Source organism: Cinclus cinclus, chromosome 8 (genome assembly GCF_963662255.1).
Source record: "Cinclus cinclus chromosome 8, bCinCin1.1, whole genome shotgun sequence".
Taxonomy (NCBI): Eukaryota; Metazoa; Chordata; class Aves; order Passeriformes; family Cinclidae; genus Cinclus; species Cinclus cinclus.
This window is the reverse complement of record NC_085053.1, coordinates 29,229,121-29,252,507: the sequence shown is the minus strand read 5'-3', so window position 1 is coordinate 29,252,507 and position 23,387 is coordinate 29,229,121. Positions and strand designations below refer to the sequence as shown.

The 23,387-nt window shown below is 45.8% G+C and overlaps 1 protein-coding gene across 1 annotated transcript in view; it reads right to left on the bottom strand.

Moving 5' to 3' along the window:
• Nucleotides 1-23,387, bottom strand: part of CACHD1 (cache domain containing 1) — an 88,923-nt gene that overhangs the window by 4,729 nt on the left and 60,807 nt on the right. The window contains exons 8-24 of the mRNA XM_062497363.1: nucleotides 20,285-20,434; nucleotides 19,002-19,235; nucleotides 16,879-17,028; nucleotides 16,248-16,371; nucleotides 15,635-15,752; nucleotides 14,669-14,837; nucleotides 12,175-12,317; nucleotides 10,378-10,559; nucleotides 8,949-9,059; nucleotides 6,180-6,302; nucleotides 4,221-4,320; nucleotides 4,006-4,122; nucleotides 2,624-2,784; nucleotides 1,931-2,017; nucleotides 1,651-1,767; nucleotides 928-1,079; nucleotides 223-384 (exon numbers count right to left, since the gene is read on the bottom strand). Of these exons, the coding sequence (XP_062353347.1) occupies nucleotides 223-384; nucleotides 928-1,079; nucleotides 1,651-1,767; nucleotides 1,931-2,017; nucleotides 2,624-2,784; nucleotides 4,006-4,122; nucleotides 4,221-4,320; nucleotides 6,180-6,302; nucleotides 8,949-9,059; nucleotides 10,378-10,559; nucleotides 12,175-12,317; nucleotides 14,669-14,837; nucleotides 15,635-15,752; nucleotides 16,248-16,371; nucleotides 16,879-17,028; nucleotides 19,002-19,235; nucleotides 20,285-20,434 (2,400 nt within the window). The remainder of the gene's footprint in view (nucleotides 1-222; nucleotides 385-927; nucleotides 1,080-1,650; nucleotides 1,768-1,930; nucleotides 2,018-2,623; nucleotides 2,785-4,005; nucleotides 4,123-4,220; nucleotides 4,321-6,179; nucleotides 6,303-8,948; nucleotides 9,060-10,377; nucleotides 10,560-12,174; nucleotides 12,318-14,668; nucleotides 14,838-15,634; nucleotides 15,753-16,247; nucleotides 16,372-16,878; nucleotides 17,029-19,001; nucleotides 19,236-20,284; nucleotides 20,435-23,387) is intronic.

Genomic DNA, 23,387 nt, shown 5'->3' with positions numbered 1-23,387 from the left:
CAGGAGCAGCAGCAGCTCTGGCTGTACCCAGGAGAGGGCAGCAAGACACAGCCCCTGTGCCAGCCCGGCTCCCTACAGCTCCAACACCGACTAAAACCGGGGAAACACTGCAACAAAACCAGCGGGAAAGCTTTGAGACTGCTTTTCCTTTGGGTTTTGTTGTGCTGCTGGGTTTTTTTTTTCCATCCCCACCCTGTCACTCCGTGTCTGAGTGGAGCTCACCCTGTGCTGCCAGCGGGGACATGTGCTGGTGGCTGCGGCGGTGGATCTGGTGCCGGTACGCGTACACGGCCAGCACCAACACCATGATGCAGCCCATGATGCCTCCAGCCACGGGGCCCACGGGGGCACTCTTGATCATGTTCAGGGTGATCACCTCATCTCCTAAAGCAACAGGGACAAAGCAGAGGGAGAATAAAATCTAAATGCTCTACACGAGGGGTTAAACTGACAACATGGAACGTGGAGAAGCTCCGCAGGGATTTCTGGGGGCTTGACAGTGCTCAATTGGAATAGCAGGAGGAATTCAGAGAGAATGCATCTTAAAGACAGGAATTCCTGTCTTAAAGACAAGAATGCTGAGTTACACTCAGCTCCACATCAGGATTTTCCAAAAAGTGATATTCATCATGGCTCAGCTGCCTTTGATGCCTCAGCATCTCACCCTGCTGATCAGCAGCAGTGTTTTACTGGGAGGACGCAATGCCAAACCAAAAATCCTGATTTGGTTTTTTTATGTGCCGTAAAATATATAGAAAAATACCCAAACCAGAAAAAGAACTGGGAGGATGACAGAAACCACTTCCCTTCCCACTCTTTATGCTGATTTAGCACGGGCCTAAGAGGTAAGTGTTATGTGCAGAACCTGCTGTACTTTCTGGAACACAAACAGCTGAAGGCAGCACCTTCTCAGAAAGGCAGAGTTACCTATTGCTCCCAGGTCATCCACATAGGGACTCTTGGCTCCCACAATGCCACCAAAGCATTCCTTCTGAGGGGCACAGTAGGACTTGTCCAGGTGTGTCTTCCCATCGCTGTCCACCATGCACCACTCACAGTCCAGCACTCCAAAGCAATCCCTGCATGGGAACATCCAAGTAAGACATGGTTTCTTTCCAGCTGAGCACCTCTCCTTTGCAAAGCTCAGTCTGGTTTAGAGCCATGAGACAGAGGGAGACCAAAACCATCTGCAAACCCTCAAGTATGGGAGTTTAGCAAGAAAAAATTCCATCAAGTGCTCAAGTACAACAAGGGAAGTTACAGAGGGAAGCTGCATTTCCAGCATCCCTTTTCCAGCCCTGTCTGCTTTGATATCTTCCTGCACCACTCAGCCTAAGCAAAAGGAGAATCCTACTTGTTGCTCCTCCAGTAAGACATTTCTCAGTGTGGTGAAGCCTGGCTGCAGTTCCAGCCTTTCTCTGCAGCCTTTGGGCAGTCTGGTCAGAGCACAGTGTGTTTTACACATCTCAGGTCTCTGGAGACTGCTCATAATGAGCAAAACTGAGCCCTCAATGCCAGGACCAGAAACTCATTTTGGCATCACGCTTTTTTTCCCCTCAACTTTTTTCTTTAAAACACTTAAAGCAGAGCTATTTGCACTGGATTATTTCCACAAGAGAGTATTCCCAGGGGTGGGGAAGGCCACCTTACCCACTCTCTGTCCTCTGGTTGCACTGGGTGTTGATGCATTGTGGGAGTGCATCCTGCAGGCTGGGATCAATGGCTGTGAAAGTCATTGGCTCCTGATGCACCTCACAGCTTGGATTCCTGCATTGGAGCAAAGAAAAGCCTTGTGTTTGTCACAAGAGCACTCAAAGCACAAGCAATTAAGACAATCTTTACCTATTGCATCTTAAATATACTAAAAATTCTGCCTGTTGGGTCTCAGCAGGACAAATGGGATTTGTTCCTGCAGTGTCCTGGCTCTCACCTGCTCTCGGCGTTGGTCAGGTTCCCAGTGCACTCGTTCACCTCCAGTGGGCACTCACAGGGACACTCACACTCGTTCTGTTCCATCCTGCAGGGCAGAAAACACGGGGGAAACCCATCAGACACCACTGGGATTTTAACCCCACAGTGCTGCAGCTCTGGAGCAGCAGTTCCCAGGGAAAAAGCTGTCCAGTGACTCTGCTCCTTTCCCAGGAGCAGGGATTGCTCTGTCCTGCACCAGAACTGAGGGTAACCCACCCCTGGAACTCCAAAAGCAGGCAGTGCCTCAGATTTGGATGGAAGGATCCTTACTGGCAGTGCCACAAACACCTCAGGATGGTGTGGGCAAAAGCTCCTGGATCTCCCCAGTGAAAACTGGATCCCCCCAGTCCATGGTGAAATCATGGGAATTTCTATGCCAGAAGAAAGGGGCTCACTTGCAGGTAACTGCTCTTGAGCCACTGAATCTCTCAGTGTCTTCCAGCATTATCTACCCAACCTCCCCTGGGTTAAACTCCCTGATAACCTGGCAGAGATACCCCAAGTCCTGGCACCTCTCACAGGGAGCACAGGCAGAGCAACTCTCCCTTTCCCTGATTTTGCACTGAATTAACTGCTGAACTCACTGTGTTCTTACAAACCTCAAAGCAGGGAAGAGGGCAGGAGTGTCCCAGCCCACCCCCAGTGCTGTCACCTGTGGCAGTTGAGGCACAGCCTGTCCACCATGCTGCAGGCACAGAAGGCCAGCGAGTCACAGGTCTCGTTGACGATGCCCACGAAGGCGTTGGTGCCCGGGATCCTCGTCAGCCTGTACTTGGAGCAGTGACTGCCATGCACGAGGTTGGTCAGGTCACCCTGGGCAAAAACAAGGTGTCCGTGGGGTAAAAATGTTGGTTTAGGGAGCTGAAGACTCTGCCCTTCCCAAAGGATCCTACAGAGCTGTGAGGACACGAGTTCTGCCACGGCTTCCAGAGGTGGCGGCTCCTTTCACAAGTTTTTATGAAGGATTGCCACCCTCACAAAACAGAAGCTGATTAAAGGGTGGCTGAGTTTTGCTTTCCAGATATTTCTGGGTGAAAAGACTTTGCTGAAGATAAAAAGGAATTGGCTTAGCTTGTGAAAATGAGATGTGGCAGCAGAGGTGACGTTTCACTCCTTCCCAGCACTCGCTGACCTGTCCCCACTGTGCCAGCCCCCAGTGACATCCCCGGAGGCTCTGATGGGAGCTACCACCATATCCTGGAAACTTCCTAAGCTCTAGAAGAAAACCACCACAGCACTGCCCAGCTCCTGCAGACTCCTTCCTGATTCATTTCTACAAGTTTCTGCTCCCTCCTACACAACTTCCTTCCCAATACCACACTTCCCACTTGGAATTTCAAGTGTGGGGAAAATGTTTAAAGCCAACCTGACAAAAATCAATGTATTCTGAGACAATTTGCAAATATTTTCAAATCTTCTCCTACAGTGTAACAGCTTTGGAAGCACTGTGGAGGGACTTTGCCAGGATGGATCTGTGGCTCTGTGAGGGATGAGAGCCCCTGGTTTAGACTCCTCACAAGAGGAAGCTCACACAGGACCCATGGAGAGCACAGAGTGTGCAGGACCCCAGACATTCCAGTCTCACAAATGACAGCCCGGGAATGCTCACCAGTAAATAGATTTATTTGGACACCTAAGGATAAGTTATGAGAGACCTCACAGGAGGATGTGACACTGGTCAGAGCTGGAGCCAGAGGTCAGCTCAGATCCAAAGCAACACATCCCAACTATAGCAGGAAAATCCTCACCCAGCGACAGCAAACTGTCCTTCTTCCCCTGATGCTGGCTGAGACCCTGCAGACAGCAGCCACACTTGGCCAGGGCTCCCATCCATAACCCTGGATGTCAGGGGACTCTGTCTGGGCAGCCTGGTTTGTGTCTGGAGTAGGCAAACAGAGGCCAATCCTCACGGAAGGCTGGCTCCCAGCCCCAGCCACTGAGCCTGGCAGGGAATTGTGTTTCCACCAGAAAAAACCAAACCCAACCCAACCAAAGCACACTCAAAAGCAAAATCAGGTAGAAAAGCAGGCTCACCACCAAGCTGGTGTTGAATTTATAGAAGCGCTGCACGGTTCTGTCGCTGAAGCTGTTGCAGAGGTTTTTCTTGACAAAGTTGGGGTGGTTCAGGATGTCGTTTGCTACCAGAGGCTCCTGAGGGGGAAAGGCAGGATTTGATGCCTTTGGAATCAGACCCAAAGAGCAGCTCAGGAATGAGAGCTATGGGATAAGGCAAGGGAAAGCAGGCAGACCTTGTGTGTGATGTGCTGCTGCTCCACGGGCGCGTGGCCCTTGGGGTCGATGAGGGTTGGATGTGCCACCAGGTACCCCCTGTCCTCCATGATGAAGCACCTGCCCCCCAAAACACAGCGAGAGCCTCCTGTTAGACCTCCTTGGGCTTCAGGGGAACTGGGTGAAATAAAACATTGTCCCAGAGGGCTTTCAAAGGTTTCCATTTAACAGGGCCATGAAACAAATTCCCTACAAAATGTCCTTAAAGAATGTGTTGGGTATTTCCCCGAAGCTCTTCCATCTGTTACTGCTCCAGAGAGAGCTGGGGCCATCAAGGAGTTGAAGCCAGAGCTGATTAAAACCAGAAAGGAAAAGCCATCAGTGCATTGTCTGATTGGGGAAGAGCCAGCAATGAACAGAGCCTAATGAACTTGGCAAGCTTTAATGGTTTATTAATTTACTGTGTGACTAATTAAAGAGAGATTTCACACTCTCCTTTAATGCCCTCCCCCTTCAGAATTTGATTTTAGTAGGGGATAAATCACTCCTGCTCCACTCCCAGCATTCCCAAGCCTTCCTCTCCCTTTTCAGCTGTTCCCACGTTGAGTCTGTGTTCCAGTCTAGAATCCAGGGAGTTCAATCCATCCCTTTTTTCCTCTCTCCCGTTTCCATGGCCACAGACAAGGCACAGGAGTCCTGGCCGGGGTGGCACCGACATCAGGGACTCGGTGGCTACAGAGGGGACAGGGAGAGGTTAAAAGCCCACTTGATGTTCCCAAAAGCTCAGCAGGGTGGAGCCACAGCCCTGGCACATCGGGAATCCATTCCCGGGGCTGGAGCAGCTTTCAATGGGATTCCCATGGGATGTGTCAGGTACCCAGGGGGGAGCAGAGAGCAGGGGAAGCCTCTGTGCTCTTTAGGGGTACAAGGGAGGCAGGACAATTTGGATTTTTTGGGGGCTTTCCATTAGAAATACACGTAGGGATGTGGTGTTAGCTCTTTTTCCTGACAGAAAATCCTTAGGAGAGATACACTAAAAACCCCAAGCACCTGCATTTAAATCAAGAGTGAAAACCTTGGATTCAATTTCTACATCAGAATGGTCCAACACTGAACAATATCCTCAAAATTCCTCATCTGGGGAATGCAGGAACAGAATAAAACATCTGACCTTGCTGATCAGCAGCAATTTTTTATTGGGAGGGAGCAACGCCAAACCAAAAAATCCTGATTTTTTTTTTTTTTTTTTATGTGCCATAAAATATATAGAAAAACACCCAAACCAGAAAAAAACCTGGGAGGAGGACAGAAAACCACTTCCCTTCCCAAATTTAAGGTTTAAAAACAAACAAGGAACCAACAGCAATGCCCAAAACACGTTATCAAGTTACTCCAGATCCAAACCAGAATTTATCCTTCCCCCACAGGATTTTTCAAAAAAGGAACAATTAAGATACCCAGGGGTAGAGACTGAAATTGGATACTCCAGATGAAGTCAGACTTCTTCTGCCTAGGCTGTGCTATGGATTTCTGAGAAAAACATCCCAAAAGTGTACTTGAGTAATTGGAGTTCAAATAACTGAGATCCTGTACCATTCTTACACGCTCACAGGAACTAAATAGGTAAAATTAAAACAAACAAAAGAACTGGGAAGTGTGTTCATTTAATAAGGAATGTTGTTTTTACCCAGAATTTCAAGGAAGTCTAAATATAACCCAAAAAATCAAATCATTTCTGTTATCTTCTGCTTTTGTAATCCTGCAGATTGTTTATTTACCTGATGGCAACTTGATCTGGAATAACAAAAGCATCCACATAATCTTTATGAGAAGGACAAGCACAAGTTCTACTGGAAATCAGAGAACACACACTGAAAGTAACAGAATCTTTGGAGAAATGAAGTTGGAAATGACCTTTGGGACATCTGATTAAAAAAAAAAATCTTTTATTTTGTGCCTGTCACAGGAGCAGTTTTTACCTGATTTTGTTCCCCCCATCTTGGTTACAAACTGGCAGCAGGTCCATGAGGACTTTGTAGAAATATCTGAGGGTGAAGTCGATGCCCATCACGGCCACGGAATGTCCTGAGGACATCTGAGCACTGCAGTGAAAAATGATAAATATTATATTAAGGGGAAAATGATCAATATTATCAATAATTTAAAATATTATTATTCAGGGCTGGAATACTAATACTAACACTACTTCTACTACTAATAATTCCTATTTTAGTCTGCCCCTTGCACAGCCAGCACAGGAGACAGCCCAGGAGTGGATCCCACCCTACACACACCCCCACTACCTACAGACATTTAATCCTGAGCAACAGAAATTAGGATTAAACATTCCCCATCCACACAAACAAACAGAAGATGCAGTGCCTGTATTTTGCAATCCCCCCCAGCTGGAAGGAGTTACCTGCACCCCTCCTGCTCAGCCCCCAGCAGGAGGAATGAATATGAAGGTGCAAGACTTTGAGCTAAATCCCTAAAACTCCGGAGTGATTATGAATGGCAGGCAGAAAATTAGAAGAAAGTAACATTTCTTAATGTGATTTATGACAAGGATCCTGTGATGTGGTGATGTGGCAGCAGCCTGAGGTTACATTTTGCACCCCAGTTCTCCCAGTTTGCTCCCAGCAGCACTGGAAAGGCACAGCCAGACCAGACCCCTCTCACCCCTGCAGGACACAAAAGGATCAGAGCTCAGGGATGTGGGATTTGCACCCACGTGGACCTTACACCTCTGACTTGCTGCTCTTCAAAATTCACTTTTTTTCTCTATTTTATCTCCAAAGGCAGGAATAAAAACGTTTAGGAAAAAAAAAAAAAAGTCCAGCAAGGCCCAGCTGGACTGCACAAACAGAGCTCTGGCCACCCCTGCTCCATGGAAACCCAGCTCTGTTTATTGGGCTGAGGTTTGTTTGCTTTTGAAAGAGGTGCAGTGGAGATGCAGTCAAATCTCATTTGTAGACAGATAAATATAGATTTTTAAAACCTGCATTTAATTTATTGTTCACATTTCCTGGAGGGGGAATGGAATGATGGCAGTGAAGCAGCACAGACACATTTCATGTGTGACAAGGCAACAAGCTCTGAAGTTCTGCTGTGTCCTAACAGACATAAAGCCATTAGAATGTTGTAAATATTTTAGCTTCATTTCTAAGCATTAAATCCTCCTGCTTTGCTGATGCCAACTGCATTAAACCACATCAGGCATAAATCTTCTCTTCCCAGCCTCCATAAAAAGAAGTAAGGTATACATAAAATGGGAATGAGAGGTGTCAGCTCTGGCTGCCCTGATGTGGGTATTTAAACCCTCCCAGCAGTCCTTAATGCCAGAATTCCTGTTAACTCCACAGATTCCTCCCCACCCCTCTGGATTTTGAGCTCAGGCCTCTTTGGGGATTATTACCACATGTGACTATGAGATTCAGAGGTCATATTTACCCAGGAATCACACTCACATCTGCCCAACTTTGTTTAACTGTTCTTTAATCATGTTCTAATAACCCACAGGAGCTTTAAGTTCTTAGAGCTGAGTAAACCATCCCTTGCTAGATAAAAATCAGATTTTTGATTAATTGCACTTCTCTCCTTACAGAACTGCTTGTTTCCCCAGAGTAAATTCCTCTGGGAGAAGCACCATGCAGGGGCTGGGGCTGGAAATGCTCCTGCCAAAACACACAGCAGAGGTGCTGTGGTGGGAAATCCCACACGAGGCAGGGGAATCTCTGGGAAGAGTGGAGGAACTACATCCTGTTCCCTGCTGGCTTTGGGATCCCTGTTTCCCAGTACAGCACTGGAAGTTACCTTTGTACTGGGCAGGGAGCTAGGAGGAGACTCCATGTAAAAACCAGGATAGGTAAGTGCTATTTTGGGCATGTGGGAGAGCTTGTGACAGCAAGGTTTGGTCCATGTTTTAGAAACTGGGCTCCTTTAAGCATCCTGCATCCCAAGTCCTGGCCTCAGGCTCCTGGCCAGGAGGGAGCTGGAACAGTAACAGTCTGGTCCTCCAGGAAAAAGTCATTTCACAGAATCATGGAATGTCCTGAGCTGGAAGGGACGCACAGGGATCATCCAGTCCAACTCCTGGCCCTGCTGTTCCCGCTCCAAAATGTTCCCAGCAATCCTGGAAGGGCTCCTGGACATTCACAGGCTTTGCCTCAGTCCTGGAAGGGCAGAAGTGCTGGATTTAAGCAGCCCAGGAGAGGAGCTCCCCAATTTCTGGAGTAAGGACAGCTCTGTCCTTAAGCCCCTTTGTGGCCTGGCCTCTCAGCCCTTGGATCAGCTTCCAGTTCCTTTCCAAACACCTCCCTGCCCCTTAAAACTCCACAAGTGGAGGTGTGGGGAACTTCAGGAAACGTGGAGCTTGGCAGTGGTGATGGAAAAGGATTTAACTTCAAGCAGAGAGGGAAGGAACTCTTCCCAAACTGCCTCAGGAGAGCAATCCCTCTCCTCTTCCCAATTCCTTGGACATCCCACCTCGTGTCCATCCAGGAGCACATTCCCACCAATCAACCCTTTTTTAAAATTTATTCCTCTACCCGTAAACCCACAAAATGCACATATTCCTATAAAATGGATTTCTCCCAGCGTTTCAATGCCCCATTTCCACAAGGTCAGATGACATTTCACCGCCAGCACTTTAAGACCAGCTTTGGTTTTCAGCTCTTGAGCACACAGAGTCACCCAGCTCTGATCATTCTGAGTCTCCTTGCCTGCCCCAAAGCCCCAGAGCCCCTCACCTGGAGGAATGGACAGTGTGGCTGATGGTCACCACATATCCAGCCCCTCCCACATCCAGGTAGGGCCCAGTAAAGGTGATAAGTCCTGGATTGGCCACTGCATGCAGGTACCTGAGGGAAACCAAAAGAAATGCTCAGAATTAATGCCAAAGTTTGTAAGTTCAAAACAGAATCCTTGACTTCCCCAAAATAACACTGAATTCTGCACACTGTGAACAACAGGCACCAAAATGTTGGTTTTTAATATCAAACGAGTACTTGAACACAACTGGGACTCCAAACTAATCAGACTGGCTCAATAAATGGTCCCCCAGTACACCCAGCTGCATTAAAAAAGCTCAGTTTATTTCTGCACAGAACACATTTAACGTAATTTCAGACATTTTACCCCAGAACAAGGCAGGACTTGGTGCCAGCAGAGTCTCAAACTGAAAGCAAACTCTGCCAAAATGATTACACTGCAAACTGAGGAGAAAAGACAGAACTGAGGCAAGAAAATTTAGAAATAGCAGACAGGGATTATGAATTACAACCTCTTAAAACTTCCATCAGCATAAAATAAGCCAGAGTCACAGGACAGTTGATAAAACTGTCACAAAAAAAGTGATAAAACTTTTGCAAACACTTCTCTGTAAGAAAAAGTGATCACTTTGCTTCTCCTTACCCATGAGCAGCTTATCCCATTTCTGCTTTATTCCCTGTGTTTTACTTGTACCTTCTTCCCCTAACACTACAAATTCCAGGGAAAACACGGGGCAGGGGAGCTGCCAGGAGCACTGCAGAGCCAGGGGGATGGATCTGTGCCTTTCCCAGGGTGGCAGCACCTGGCTGGCTCCTTCCCACACATCCCAGCCTTTGGAGCACACTCAGAGCCTGCTCCCATCTGGGATGTCCCCAGCTCTCTGCCCAAATCAGATGCTGCTGCACCAACAATCCCTCCTTGAAAGCAGTGAGGAAACCCACAGTAAACAAACAAGAACAACCAAAAAGGGCCCAAGGAGCTCAAATACTCCTGAGTTAGCTAATCCCTGAAGGGGATGCTCATTTTCGGAATATTTATGTCCCCATCTGCCATAGCTGGGCTATGAAACACCAACTACCCACCAAATAAAAAGACCTGAAATGTGAATCAACAAGTGTTCGAACTGACTGCACTTAAAGCTCTGAAAAAAAGCTGACGAAAACACTTTAAACTAAATATAAAAACAAAACAACAACAAAAAAGAACAAACAAAAAAAACCCAAACCAAACCAACCAAACAAACAAACAACAAAAAAAACCAAACCACAACAAAAATAACAAAACAAAACAAAAAAAAACCACCAAAAACCCTGAAACCAACTCTAAAACCAAAACCAACTCTAAATATTTCCCTTCTTGTCCTCGGAGATGATTCAAAGCTTTGCTGCAGGGACCCTAAAAACCCACCATTGTCTCCTGGTGGGATCAAATGCTTTGTCCATGAGGGAGCCGGGGTAGATGCGGAGCACCCCATTGGGGGTTGCTATGTAACGCCTGACAATGTAACTGTTGAGGCCACTGATCTCCATCTGGGTCATCCATTCATCCGTGCCGTGACTGGTTGCCATTACTTCATTCCTGACAGAGAACTGCAAAACAAAGGCAGAGCTGGCAGGGTTCCTGCAGCACTTGCATGGCAAGATAATAAAAGCTTCCCCCTTCCGAGAGCCATCGGGGATCATCTCGGCTCCATTACTTGGTTCAAGGCTTCTCACACCAGATATTCCAAGTAGATTATTACCATGAAATATTGTTGGTGTTATCTCTGTGGATTTCAGGGCTCTTTTTTTTTTTTTTTTTTGGTTTGGTTTGTTTTTTTTAAACTTGGAGTAAATACAAATAATGCGCTGCTTGCACAGAGAATAGAGATTTCTCATTTGTATGCCTAAGAGCAAAAAGGTGTTTCTGCTAAGAATTTTAAGTTTTCTAGTGTTTGTTTCAACTAAGTTCTGCCCCTCCTCCTCTCTCCACTCTTTGATCAGATGTTGGGAAGGGATTCCTGGCTGGGAGAATGAGGTTGTCCAAAGAAGCCGTGGCTGCCCCTGGATCCCTGCAAGTGTCCAAGGCCAGGTTGGAGTGATGCCTTTTTTAGGGGCTCACCTAAAAACAGAGGCCAGACAGAATTAAGAGAATAAAAAGTGGTTCTATTTCTTGAAGGGCCTTCACGTCCATTTTGGGCAGCCAAAGCCTCCCCCAGGGCCTACACCCAAAATGCACAAAGGGTCACGAGTTTCACACTTGGATAAGTTTGGTCCATTTGCATATTGGGGTTCATCTCCCAGTTACAGCTCCAGGTAATGAAGTCATTTACCCCGAGTTTGCTCCCCCCAGCTCACTTTTATTTAAATTTCTCATGGCCTGAGACAGCGAGGGGTCCTTGATTCCTCTGGAGAGGAATTGTTGTGTCTGACCAAAATGGGAGAGCAGCAGCTGGCACTGGATATGGAGTTTAGAGTTCTACATTAAAGGATTGCAGGATTACAGATGTAGGAAAAATAGAAAAGCAAAAAGGCACCAGGAGCACCCTGGGACAGTGGAAAGTGTCCTGGCCATGGCAGGGGTGGATGAGATGGGCTTTAAGGTCCCTCCCTGTTGGAACCCTGGCCACTGAAAATTTCAGACTTTCTCTGATGACAGGCACTGACACCCCAAAAAACACTGCACTTAACCTGAGGCCATGGAAAAAGCTTCCAAAATTGAATAATTAAACTGGAATTATAAATGTGTAGTTCAAATAAAAGTGTGTAATATCACATAGTGAAAAAAAAGTTTAAGGTTTTATAGTAAAATATATAAAGCAAGATGGAGATTTGAAGGCAAGGATAGTCCTTCCTCACCTCCTTCTTCATAGGTTTGAGTAGTATCGTGTAACTGAATAAAAGGTCTGCATTGAGAGCCACAGGTGCTTAGTTATTAGGTTAAAAAGTAAGAATAATTGAAGTGGCATTTCTTAATCTGCCAATTTATCTTTAAAAACCTTGTAGAAAAAGAAGCACGGCTCCATTTCTAATCTGTCAGCCTGAAGTGCTGTAGAACTCACAGTTCGTGAGACTGTTAATAGAAATAAAACAAATAAACAAAAAAATACAGCCTTGCACATGCAAAAAAAAAAAAAAAAATATATATAAAAACCCACCACCTCCCAGTGCAAAGGGCAGGGGTTCTGGGGGTCCTGCAGGAAGCCCTGGGGGTGCTGGGGCTCACCTTGAGGCCGGGGTTGGCGATGAGCCGCGTGTTGTCGCTCAGGTACGCCGTGTAGTGCTCCACCATCCGCTTGGTCTCGGGCTGGCTCAGGTGCTCGTAGGGGGAGGAGAAGCTGCCTGCAGACAGCATCACTGTGGGGCTCTCTGCAAACACCACAGCCGTGTGTCAGGGTGGTGAGCTGGACGTGCTGCGTGCTGAGGGTCCCTGCGCAGGTCCCTGCACTGGAGGGTCCCTGGCGTGGTGTCCTCGTGGCAGGGACGACCACGCTGCTCTCCCCCTCTCCCACCCCTCAGTGCACAACTCCTGCAGGACACTCTGAGGGAGGGCAGGGAACACCGATTTTTCTACCTAACCCAGAGCATTTACCAGCAGTTTTCTCCTAAACTCAGGTTGCACGCGAATTCCTCCCCTTCTAGTCTCAAAACACAGAAGTCACAGCATCAGCCCCCTCCTCTGATCTCTGTGTGCCATTTGGTGCTTAACGCCCTTGTTCCCAAAGCCTCAATAATTTCTGAATTACTGCTTTTTGTGAGATTAGAGAAGCTGTTTTCCCTTAAGAAAAGATGATGGGCCAAAGAAGAGTATCCCTGTTAAATTAATTTAATTAAATTAAGCATCCCTGTTTAGGTTAGATATCCCAGAGGAAAACGAAAATGAGCGTTTTCATTTCCAGAGAACAAACATCTGGAGAATCCCAAGTGCAAAAGAGGAACTTCCCAATAAAAATGCAGCTGTCTGGAGTGATTTTCAGAACAAACTCAAAAGTCAACTTTCATCACGCAAAATCTCCAAAACCAGACAGCTTCTTCCTTTTTTAAAAAAGAGAAATGATGATGCAGGGTGAGGGTTGAGATCTTTTCTGAGATGTGACCCATGGAACCCAAATTCCCTGTGTGGAATGACCTCCAGAGGAAAAACTGCAGTGCAGTATGTGAAGTGCTCTGCTTTTAGTCACATTCCTCTCAAACACATCCCCACACATGTGCTGCAGTCCCCACTTCCAAAATTCTACTCCAGTCCTTCATCTGCTTCCCAGAGCAAATATCCTGATCTTGTTTCACGTGAAGTTTTACCACTTGACAGCTCAGTACTGCATTTTTGGGATAGTCTCCATTTAAATCTTTCTGGACATAAGATAATCAAGATTAGGCACCACATTAAAGAAAAAAAAAATCCCTGTGTTTTAAACAACTGGCAAAGCAATTTCCACAGGTTTGTCAGGTCCCTCCTCCAGTCTGATCTCACTCAGTTATTTTGCAGGGCTACAAAGAGCTAAGAAAAATCTCAAAACTGTGCCACTAATCCAGCATGAGACCTTCAAACCCTGCCACAAGCACAAGTATTTAATCCAGAACTTCTTCTAGTACAGATTTTAGGGAACTCCCAAGATTACACCTAAATATAACAGCTTGCAGTGTAGGATGTTTATGTAAAACCCTTCTGTTCTTGGCATATTTGTGGGTTTTAAGTTCTCCATCCCTCCCAGACACTGGAACTGCCACGGAGATTCTCCCTTTTCCCCAGCAATGTTTGGAATCACTCAGGAAGAGAAGAAGCACTTTAACCTATCAAAACCTGAGAATTTTGAAGCAGGTAAGGAAGGTCTGGAAATCATCATAGCACTGAAGGTCTCATTCTCCCCAGCAGGCTTCACTTCTGACTCTGAAGCTGTTCAATGCTTCTGGCACTGAAAAACTTCCATGAATCCAAAGCAAAAGAGCAGCAGAGTCCTGCACAACTGGCTGGGACTTCATCCTACTCTGTCACTGCTCAGGAAGGTGCTTTAGGGCCAGGAGAGGACTTGGTTTAAGCTTGGTGAGACCCCTCTACTCCTCCCACTGCACTGTCAGGGACCCAGCTGGACTCCCAGGGCATTTATCTCCTGCTTTGGTGAGCAGCCCCACTCATTCATCCTGCAAGAAGTGAATTCGTTGGTTAAAACCCAGTGCTGATGGTAACAAAGTTATGGATTCAAGCCCTGGATGGGTTCTTCACTCAAGGTGATCCCTGTGGGATCCAGCTCAGGCTCTGCTGTGATTCTGTGGAAGAGCTCAGCACTGAGCAGGTGAGAAGGTAAAAGCTGATCAGAAAATCAGCCTTGGAAACAAAAGCTTCTCAAGGGAAGAGTATTTCCCATGTTTTCTGAGAAGAGCTTTACTTTGTGCTGTCACACTCTACAGGACGTGGGACTGCGCCAGGGGAGGCTCAGGCTGGACACCAGCAGGAATTTCTTTCTGAAAGAGTGGTCAGGCATTGGAAGTGCCCAGGGAGGATTGGAGTGCCCATCCCTGGAGGTATCCAAGGAAAGCTGGAGGTGGCACTCAGTGCTCTGGGCTGGGGACAAGGTGGGGATTTGGCACAGCCTGGGAAAATTCTGAATTTGAACAGAACAGAATTTGCAGAGATCCTCCTCCAGAGGATCCTGCAGGTTTTATCCAAGCTGGATGCTCCTGTGTCCCTGAGGTGGCCAGGACAGGCTGGCAGAAGCCCTCACCCAGGGTGGCCAACTGCTTGAAGTGCAGGCAGGCGTTGGGCTGGCCCAGCAGGTCCAGCCTGTGGTAGAGCAGTTTGCTGCTGGGGACAGTGTTGAGGTTCTTCAGCTGCTTCACGGGAATTTCTGGCTGGATCACCACCACACACAGGATGAAGGACGTGTCCTGCACCTGCAAAGCACCAGCCAGTCACCAAACAGAACCAAAATGTGGGGGATGAACAGAACTTCTGTGTGTCTCAGCCACCGAGTTCTACAAAAACCACTTTTCCACAGTTAACACAGAAAATAAAAATGCTGTCATCTTCTTTTCCTGAAAACTGAACAAAACTTTCATTTTGTTGCTCAATTAGCAATAATTTCTAATTCTAACACTGTTTCATGGGTACTTTTTGTCATTAACACAGGAGAGGCTGCAGGTTTCCAGTTGCTGGACACATGCTGGTGTTACTTTTATGAAGAGTACAGACAAATTAACTCTCAAATGTAAGATTTTATTATTTCCATTCCTAATTGTGTGCTGCATGTGCCACATGTTTTACTGGTTTGGATATTTTAAGGACTCTAACTTACACCAGATCAGCCAACCTTGGAGTGTCCCAGCTGCTCTGCAAAGGGAGTTTGGTATTAAATGCAGCATTACAATCTTAGAAAATCAGCTCCAGACACCTTCCTGTGTGAATTTCTGTTAAACAACGACAGATTTAATCTCTTAAAACTGCTCAGATTAACCCTTTAGGTTGGATTTAACTCAACACTGGGAAACGATCCACAAGTACCTTCTTGAGTTTGTTGGCACAAAGCAACCAATTATTGCTGGCATCAGTGAATTCACCTGGATTATGTTTCACCTCAGATTCCATTTTAATCCCTGGGTTGAGATGAGTGATCAGATATTCCCAACCTGAAGGAAGGACAGTAGCAGAGCCCTGAATTCCCTCTGTGCCATCCCACACTTGTTTTCCTTACCATTTTCCAGGCATAGCTGACATTGTAGGCTTCTTTCCCAATCTCCCTGAGCTTGTTGACGTGCCAGGACAGCGAGGAGTTCACAGGAACTGTGATGATCTGGCTGCCCAAGGGAATGCTGCAGTGGCAGATAAAACATCCAGCAGTTTATGAAACACTGAGCAAAACTGTTAGGACTTGCAGCAAAATGCTTCTATTGTGTGTTTATATAATTATCATAAGAACTGAAGGAATTAACTGTTATTTGTGCTTGCTGAAGGAAAGCGTGTGTGTGCTGAAAATGCACTTGTGTACCCCCACATTTTGAGCTTAAAATTTCTCAGATTAGGCAAAGGATAAAGAAAAACTCCAGATCAAACAGTGGGAAATCTTCCTGACAGGGAAGAGATTAGAAGGAATATTCCCCAGATCAGCTGGGGAACACTACATAACAAATGACAAATGAAAAAAGTTGGCTGAAAAATCAAACCAGAATTGTTAATGGGGGGAAAAAAACCCATCCATCCAACAATCCAGATATTGCAGAAAAAGGAATTTTACCTTATATACTGTTAAAATCCCTCTGGAAATGCTTCCAGTGCTGCTTGTTGGGGAGTTGCATCCCATGCCTTACCTGAGGATGTTCTGGCGCACCAGCTCGAATTTGGGGATGTTCTCATAGTGGATGATGTCTGTGTGGAGAGGAGGCTCAGACAGCAGGTAGGGCCTGGTCAGGGAGGGATGCATCAGAGTGTATCCTAAAACAACAAACACACAGCCCCAAATGTGGAATGCATTACAAAACGGAGCCTAGGATAGGTATTTGAGTGGGGAAAAAAGAATATACTGTAATTACATATAATTTTGGCAAATATGGCAGTGACCAAACAATCTCGTCATCAAAGGGGATGAAAACGAAAATCAGCTTGAAAAATTCAGCAAATAAAATAAGCTGGATCACAGGAAAAGAGCTGGACACACACATTAACATCAGTTTCCCTTCTTTCCCAGAAAACCCTGGATGTCACAGGTGCAGGAAATCCCCACAGCAAGAGTTTCCAAATCAGAACTCCAGGACAGAAGTTTCAAGTCATGAATCCACCTAAAATCTCCTGCAACATTCAGGCAAAATTAACCAACATGAAATCAAACTTTTAATAAATATTATCATTCATTACTTAGCGACTGCTCAGAGACCTGAGAATTCAGAATTGGTGGTTCACGAGCTCAGTGGGATTAGAGGGGATTATCTGAGTCAAAATTACCTTTATTATCAATGAGGAAGGTGTAGGATCCCAAGGAGTCCTGGTAATAGGTGACATCTTCCAAAATGTAGGCAAGATTGACATCTACTCCAACAATTCCCAGCAGGAGGTTCCCAAAGTAACAGGGTTTACTGACAGTCATTATCAGGCCTTGGAGGGAGAGAAACACCATAAAACCATCAGAAATATCACCTGGTTAATTATTTTGAGAGGAAACAGAGCATTTTTGAGATTTTACACCATTAAATTTTGTATCTATTCCACGCTGGAATGTGGCCAGGGAAGCTCAGCAGGGTTTCTGTTGTCAGCCACTCTCCCTAATTAGTTAATTTGTGTTTCTGATAGTGACCTGAAGTATATTAATCAATTTATTAGAACACACACCACAACTAATGTTTGGGGGGTTGTCAGTCTCCAAGTGGACCCCTTATACATAAGAAATAAATTTGTGTGAAAAACCAACAAGAGTATTTTCTTCCTTTAACAGAATTTAAGGCCATTAAAAAGAGGATGGAAGAGGAAGGAAATGACCTTGTCCTTGCAAAGCAACAGTTGGGATGAAGTGCTGCTCATCTAATGCATAATCAGAATGTTAAATCTCTGCTCAAAATCCCAGTATTGCCACTGTGCTGGGAACCATATCCATGATTACCCAACAGTTTGGGATTTATCTGAGGTGAGAACTCTGCAACATCTTCCTACTCCTGTTTTCCCCACCACTGTCTGGAAACTCAGCAGCTTCTCCCTCACCTCAATGTAAAATTCATCTGCATGTACAAGCCCTTAAGTACACTCTGAAACCCACATAAGACAAACCTCTCCATTGCACCATTCCCAATCCTTTGTTACTCACATTTTCCACTGGATATGGCTTTGGGAGAGAGCAATTAACAGAGTTTAATCACTGAGGGAGGGAATGCAGGAAGGAGCAAAAGCTCAGACTCAGATTTGCTCAGGAACAGCTTTAAATTCAGTTTGGGTCTCAGAAGAGTCCAGGTCTGCTGAAGCCAAAGAAGGGCTGAGGGTGGCCAGCTTGGGACAATAATTAACAATAATTAACAATCTCTCCTTGTGCCATTTGCAAGGCTGCTTTTATCCTGCTCTTACACAGGGCTAACATGGATGCCACTCCAACCTATTTCCCTCCAGTACAAAGAGTTTCTCTCCACAGATTAATTTATGGATGGTGTGCATGTACTCATACACAGGAACAAATTTCACACAAATCCAAACTAAATCTATCAACTCCATGTCTTGTTACCACTTTTTTCCAAGTAAACCTTCTACAGATAAAAATACTATAGACAAAAATCCAAACTGAATTTATTGACTCCATGTCTTGCCCACTTTTTCCCAGTTAAACCATCTGCAGATAAAAATGCCACAGACAAAAATCCAAACTAAATCTGACTCCATGTCTTGTTACCACTTTTTCCCAACTAAACCTTCTGCAGATAAAAATGCTACAGATAAAAACCCAAACTAATTCTGTTGACTCCATGTTTTTTCCCAACTAAACCTTCTGCAGATGAAAATGCTACAGACACAAATCCAAACTAAATCTGACTCCATGTCTTGTTACCACTTTTTCCCAGCTAAATCTTCTGCAGATAAAAATGCTACGGACACAAATCCAAACTAATTCTGTTGACTCCATGTTTTTTTCCCAACTAAACCTTCTGCAGATGAAAATGCTACAGACAAAAACCCAAACTAATTTTGTTGACTCCATGTTTTTTTCCCAACTAAACCTTGTGCAGATAAAAATGCTACAGACACAAATCCAAACTAATTCTGTTGACTCCATGTTTTTTTCCCCACTAAACCTTCTGCAGATGAAAATGCTACAGACAAAAACCCAAACTAATTTTGTTGACTCCATGTTTTTTTCCCAACTAAACCTTCTGCAGATGAAAATGCTACAGACACAAATCCAAACTAATTCTGCGGACTCCATGTTTTTTCCCAAGTTAACCTTTTGCAGATGAAAACGCCGCAGACAAAAAGGCCAGGAGCCACACCTAACCCCAAAACCTTGCAGGATCATCGTGTATTTGGGGATATGAAAGCAAAGAGAACCTGATCTCTGCTGGTTTCACCCCAAACCCGAGGCCAGCACTCACCATCCCCCATCTCATCCGAGAAGGGCAGGCTGAACACGGCCTCATCGATCATCCTGTTGGGCAGGTTTGTGTAGAACCTGCCCACGGTGGTCTCCAGGTTGCTGAGCTGGTTGAGGACCATCATGCTGCCCTTGGTGACGGGCAGGGCGCTGCGGTCGGGCACGCCGTACTTGGCCGAGTTCTGCTCGGCCAGGTCCCGCAGGAACGCCAGCTCCTTCAGCCCTGTCACCCCCTCTGCCACGCAGCAGGGGCACAGAACGCAAGCAAACAGGTTTTAAAAAAAAAAAAAAAAAAAAAAAAAAAAAGCTTCATTTCCATCCATTTTTTGCATTCTGCTCCAAAGGGATGGTCAGTAGTCTGTACGGCAGGAGTGAAAATTCTATATTCTTGTTTAGGTGCTTTGAGGAAAATTAATTACCTAACACCAAATTTGGTGAGATTGCCTCACTCTCCTAGTGTTGCACAGTGCAAAAATTTGCCATGCTGTTCACATCCCCAGTTTAAACAAAGCCCTTGGAACAGAGAGCTGTGTGTCCCATCAATCCACAGGACAGCTCTTTGTTCTCCACCCGTGGCTCACCCACAGGCAGGACCAGCAGTGAATCCTCCCTGGGAGATAACAGGCTTTGTTCTCCAGCTGAATCATCCCAGTTTCACACTTCACTCTAGTCCCAGGCTCAACCCCTGCACACAGATCAAAACCTTCTGTACGCCCCAGTCTCAAATATTTAAATTTACAGCCAAATCATACATTAGCTTAAGCATTGATTCCCTTGGCTATTTTCAGTAATACAACAAACTGCCTTCATGCTAAAAATGCCTTTTTTGGAAAATGGGTGGGTGATGTTCATGTTTAACTTCACTCCCAGGTTGGTTCCCTGGTTATCAAAGCATTTCAGACCTGGTTTGATCTCCCATTCACCCTCCCTGGTGATGAAATCACACTTAGTCCCAGTTTGCTGCCCCTGAAAGCCCCCAGGAAGGTTTCCAGTTCAAAGAATTCACAAATTTAACTCAGTCTGGACAATCCAGGCCTCAATATTTTATATCCCTGCAGCTGCACTGGGATGCACAAGGATAGAGTGGCACAGTTATAAACACCCAAGTGACAACATCTGCAGATGTTCCAGATCCAGATGCATCTTCTGGATTAAATGTGCCAAAATCCATGAACAAACTGCTCCCAGTAAGGCCTGGAATTACCCCTGAACGAGCTTAATAAACGAGCTGTGCTGTGCCAGGAAAGGGAATTTTATGGCCTGGAAATCAGAACCATCTCTCACCATTCATGAGGGCATAAGTGAGGATCATCACTGAGTTGTTGAGGAAGCCGTTTTCTTCGCTGATGACACGCAGAGTGGCTTTTTTATCATCTTCTGAGGAATCTTTTGATGTGATCCCAGCCGAGAGATAAATGATGACCATGTCAGTATCTAAAACACAATCACAGACACAGCACAAAGCGCATCAGGTTTTTCATTTGGGTGAGCCTTGTGCTGAGAGCCCTGAAATCTGCTCACAGCAGCTTCATCCAGGGATCCACAGCATCTCCAGGGGATAAACACACTGCAGCCACATGGATTCCAGCCTTTGGTGTTCCAGTTTCACTCCTGGCACTTACCAAGCTTCTGTTTGGTTTGGTGCCTCTCGGCCACCCAGGAGCACTGGGGCCTGAGCAAACCCCACAGGCACCTTCTGCCTTTGGAGTCATGGAATGGTTTGGGTTGGAAGGGACCTTAAACCCCATCCAGCCCCACCCTCTGCCATGGTAGGGACATTTCCACCATTCCAGGCTGCTCCCAGCCTCAATGTCCAACCTGGCCTTGGGCACTGCCAGGGATCCAGGGGCCTGCCCACCCTCCCAGGGAACAATTCCATCCCTATCCCATCCCAACATCCCACCCTGCCCTGCCCTCTGGGAACCCATTCCCTGTGTCCTGTCCCTCCATCCCTTGTCCCCAGTCCCTCTCCAGCTCTCCTGGAGCCCTTTAGGCACTAAGGTCTCCCTGGATCCTCCTCCCCAGGCTGAGGAGCTTGGCTGCCTCCAGGCAGGAGCACACAAATCCAGCAGCTGGAGCAGCATGGGAAATGGATTTCTAGAGAGTTCTCAGGGCTTGACACAGGGCTCACACTGTGTGCATATCTATGCAAACCTGGAGATAAAAAATGCTGACCTAAAAATGCCATGGAATAGAATAGATATTGTTGAGAGAGAAATGGAGCTAGAAAAAAAAGTTTCAAAGGATGGCCTTGCAAATAAGACTAGACTTTTGGAAAAATAGAACTATGAAAGATGCATTGTAGTAGAAGCCATGAGGGGTGACTTTAGATTATTGGCTTTAATGCATTTTACAGCATGATGTGACAAAAGCTGATAGGCCAAGAAACGTTTATAATGTATTGTAATTAGGAAATAATTGGCTTCTGATTGTGATGGCATGAATTATAACATCTGTATTGTCTCACCCTTCATATGAAACTGAAAATAGAAAAAAAGTTTTTTAAAACACCTCTCAACTGCCCCATCTTTGGATCAGAAAAGGGCAAAACCCAACAGAGCATCTGCTCCAATTCCATGGAAAAGGCTCCACAAGGTAAAATCCTGCACTTTTCATCTCCCACCCCTCTGTTCTCCTTCCATGCTGCAAGGCATGGAGCTGCACAGGATGCCTTCCCATGGAGCAGGGCAGAGCAGAAAGCTTGGGAATGTGACCTGGCCCCTCACACTTTCCCTGGAACACGTTTTTCAGGCTCAGGATGTTCCTGGCCAAAGTCCTGCCCCAAACCTTTGAACACAACAATTCACAGCCCTGTGCTTGCTCCCCAACCTGTTCCATCACATTTATCTCAGTACTGACACTGGTTTGTGTTTAGAATTGATTTGCTGTACTGGTTTATTAAATACAAATGCTTTGACTTGCACATTTTGGCCTCATGACTTGATTTCGGCCAGAACCAGATTTTGACACAAACAGGAGATACTGTTAATATGGGGGAATTTCTACCTTTTTTTTTTTTTTTTTTTTTTTTTTAAAGGACTAGAAGTAGGGGAAAAAGCAAAGGCAGGTATTAAAGTAGCTCTGGGTGGAGTTTAAGGAAAATTGTTGCTGTGTTTCCTAGGCTACAACAGAGATATTTTATCTGCAGCCAGGCATGGTGCTGCAGCTTAAATGGAGTAACAAGAGCCAGTCCTAAATCTGCATGAGGGACCAGAGCAAGCAGCTTTTGGAGCATTTTGTCACCCTTTGGGATGAGGATCTGCTGAGCAGGACTGCAGTAGGAACTGAAGCAGAAAATCCAGATGTGCTTAACAGCACAGATCTCCCATCTCACACCAGCAGTTCCCTTCTGGCTTTGCCAGTGTGAATTTGGGATTGAGGCTGTATCTCAACAGCTTCCCTGACACACCCACACATTGTTCTCTGGGAACAGGATGTTAGAAAATTAACAGTGAAATGAAGGATTTTTTTTTTTTTGGTGGGTTTGTTTTCCTTTTTTAAAAAGATGAAAAGATTATTTACAAGAAAATGAGACATGTTTTATAAACATCCTCTTCTCAAGCTATTGTGTCTCACCCCAGGAATTCTGAAATTCATTACAAACACATTAGATCTTCACAATCATCCACATGTAGAGAAAACCTAAATCCAAAGCATTTGTATTTCAACCTTCTGTGCTTGTGCCCCAAAATACTTATTTGATATGAAGCCTATTGAAGTATGAATATGCCAAAACTTCTAATCCTAATATAAAACAATGCCAAACATAAAATCATAGAATCCTGGAATGATTTGGGTTGGGAGGGACCCTAAAGCCCATCTCATCCCACCCCTGCCATGGGCAGGGACTCCTCCCACTACCCCAGGCTGCTCCAAGCCCTGCCCAAGCTGCCTTTGGACACTTCCAGGAATGGGGAATATGCAGGAGGATGCTCCAAGATTCCTCAGCTGATGTTCTTGGAATAACTCCTGATGACAAATTCATCTTATCCCAGCCAGCTGCAGCAGCACTGCATTGTTTATTCAGCATTTGCTGGAGTTGCTCCCCATCATCATTTTGCCCTTGCCAACATTATCCTTTGTCCAGTCACACAAAGTCTCCCCGTGCCAGTGGCCTGAAGCTCAGGAATTGGCTGAACCTCTGGTAGCAAAAGCACCATTCCATAAACCCAAGGAAAATCACGTGGAATGTGAGGGTATTTCCTCATTCTTTCCAAAGAACTTCAATTCCTGGGCTTTTCCTCTCTCTCTGGTTTAGCACAGCCTCTGAGCTGGTGCCCTTTGGGACACTGAAGGATCTGCTCTCACTGGAGCAGGCACAGGGCCAGGGTGTGGGAACTGTGTTACATAACCCCAGTGAGTACCCTGATGGAGATGGGCTGTTCCC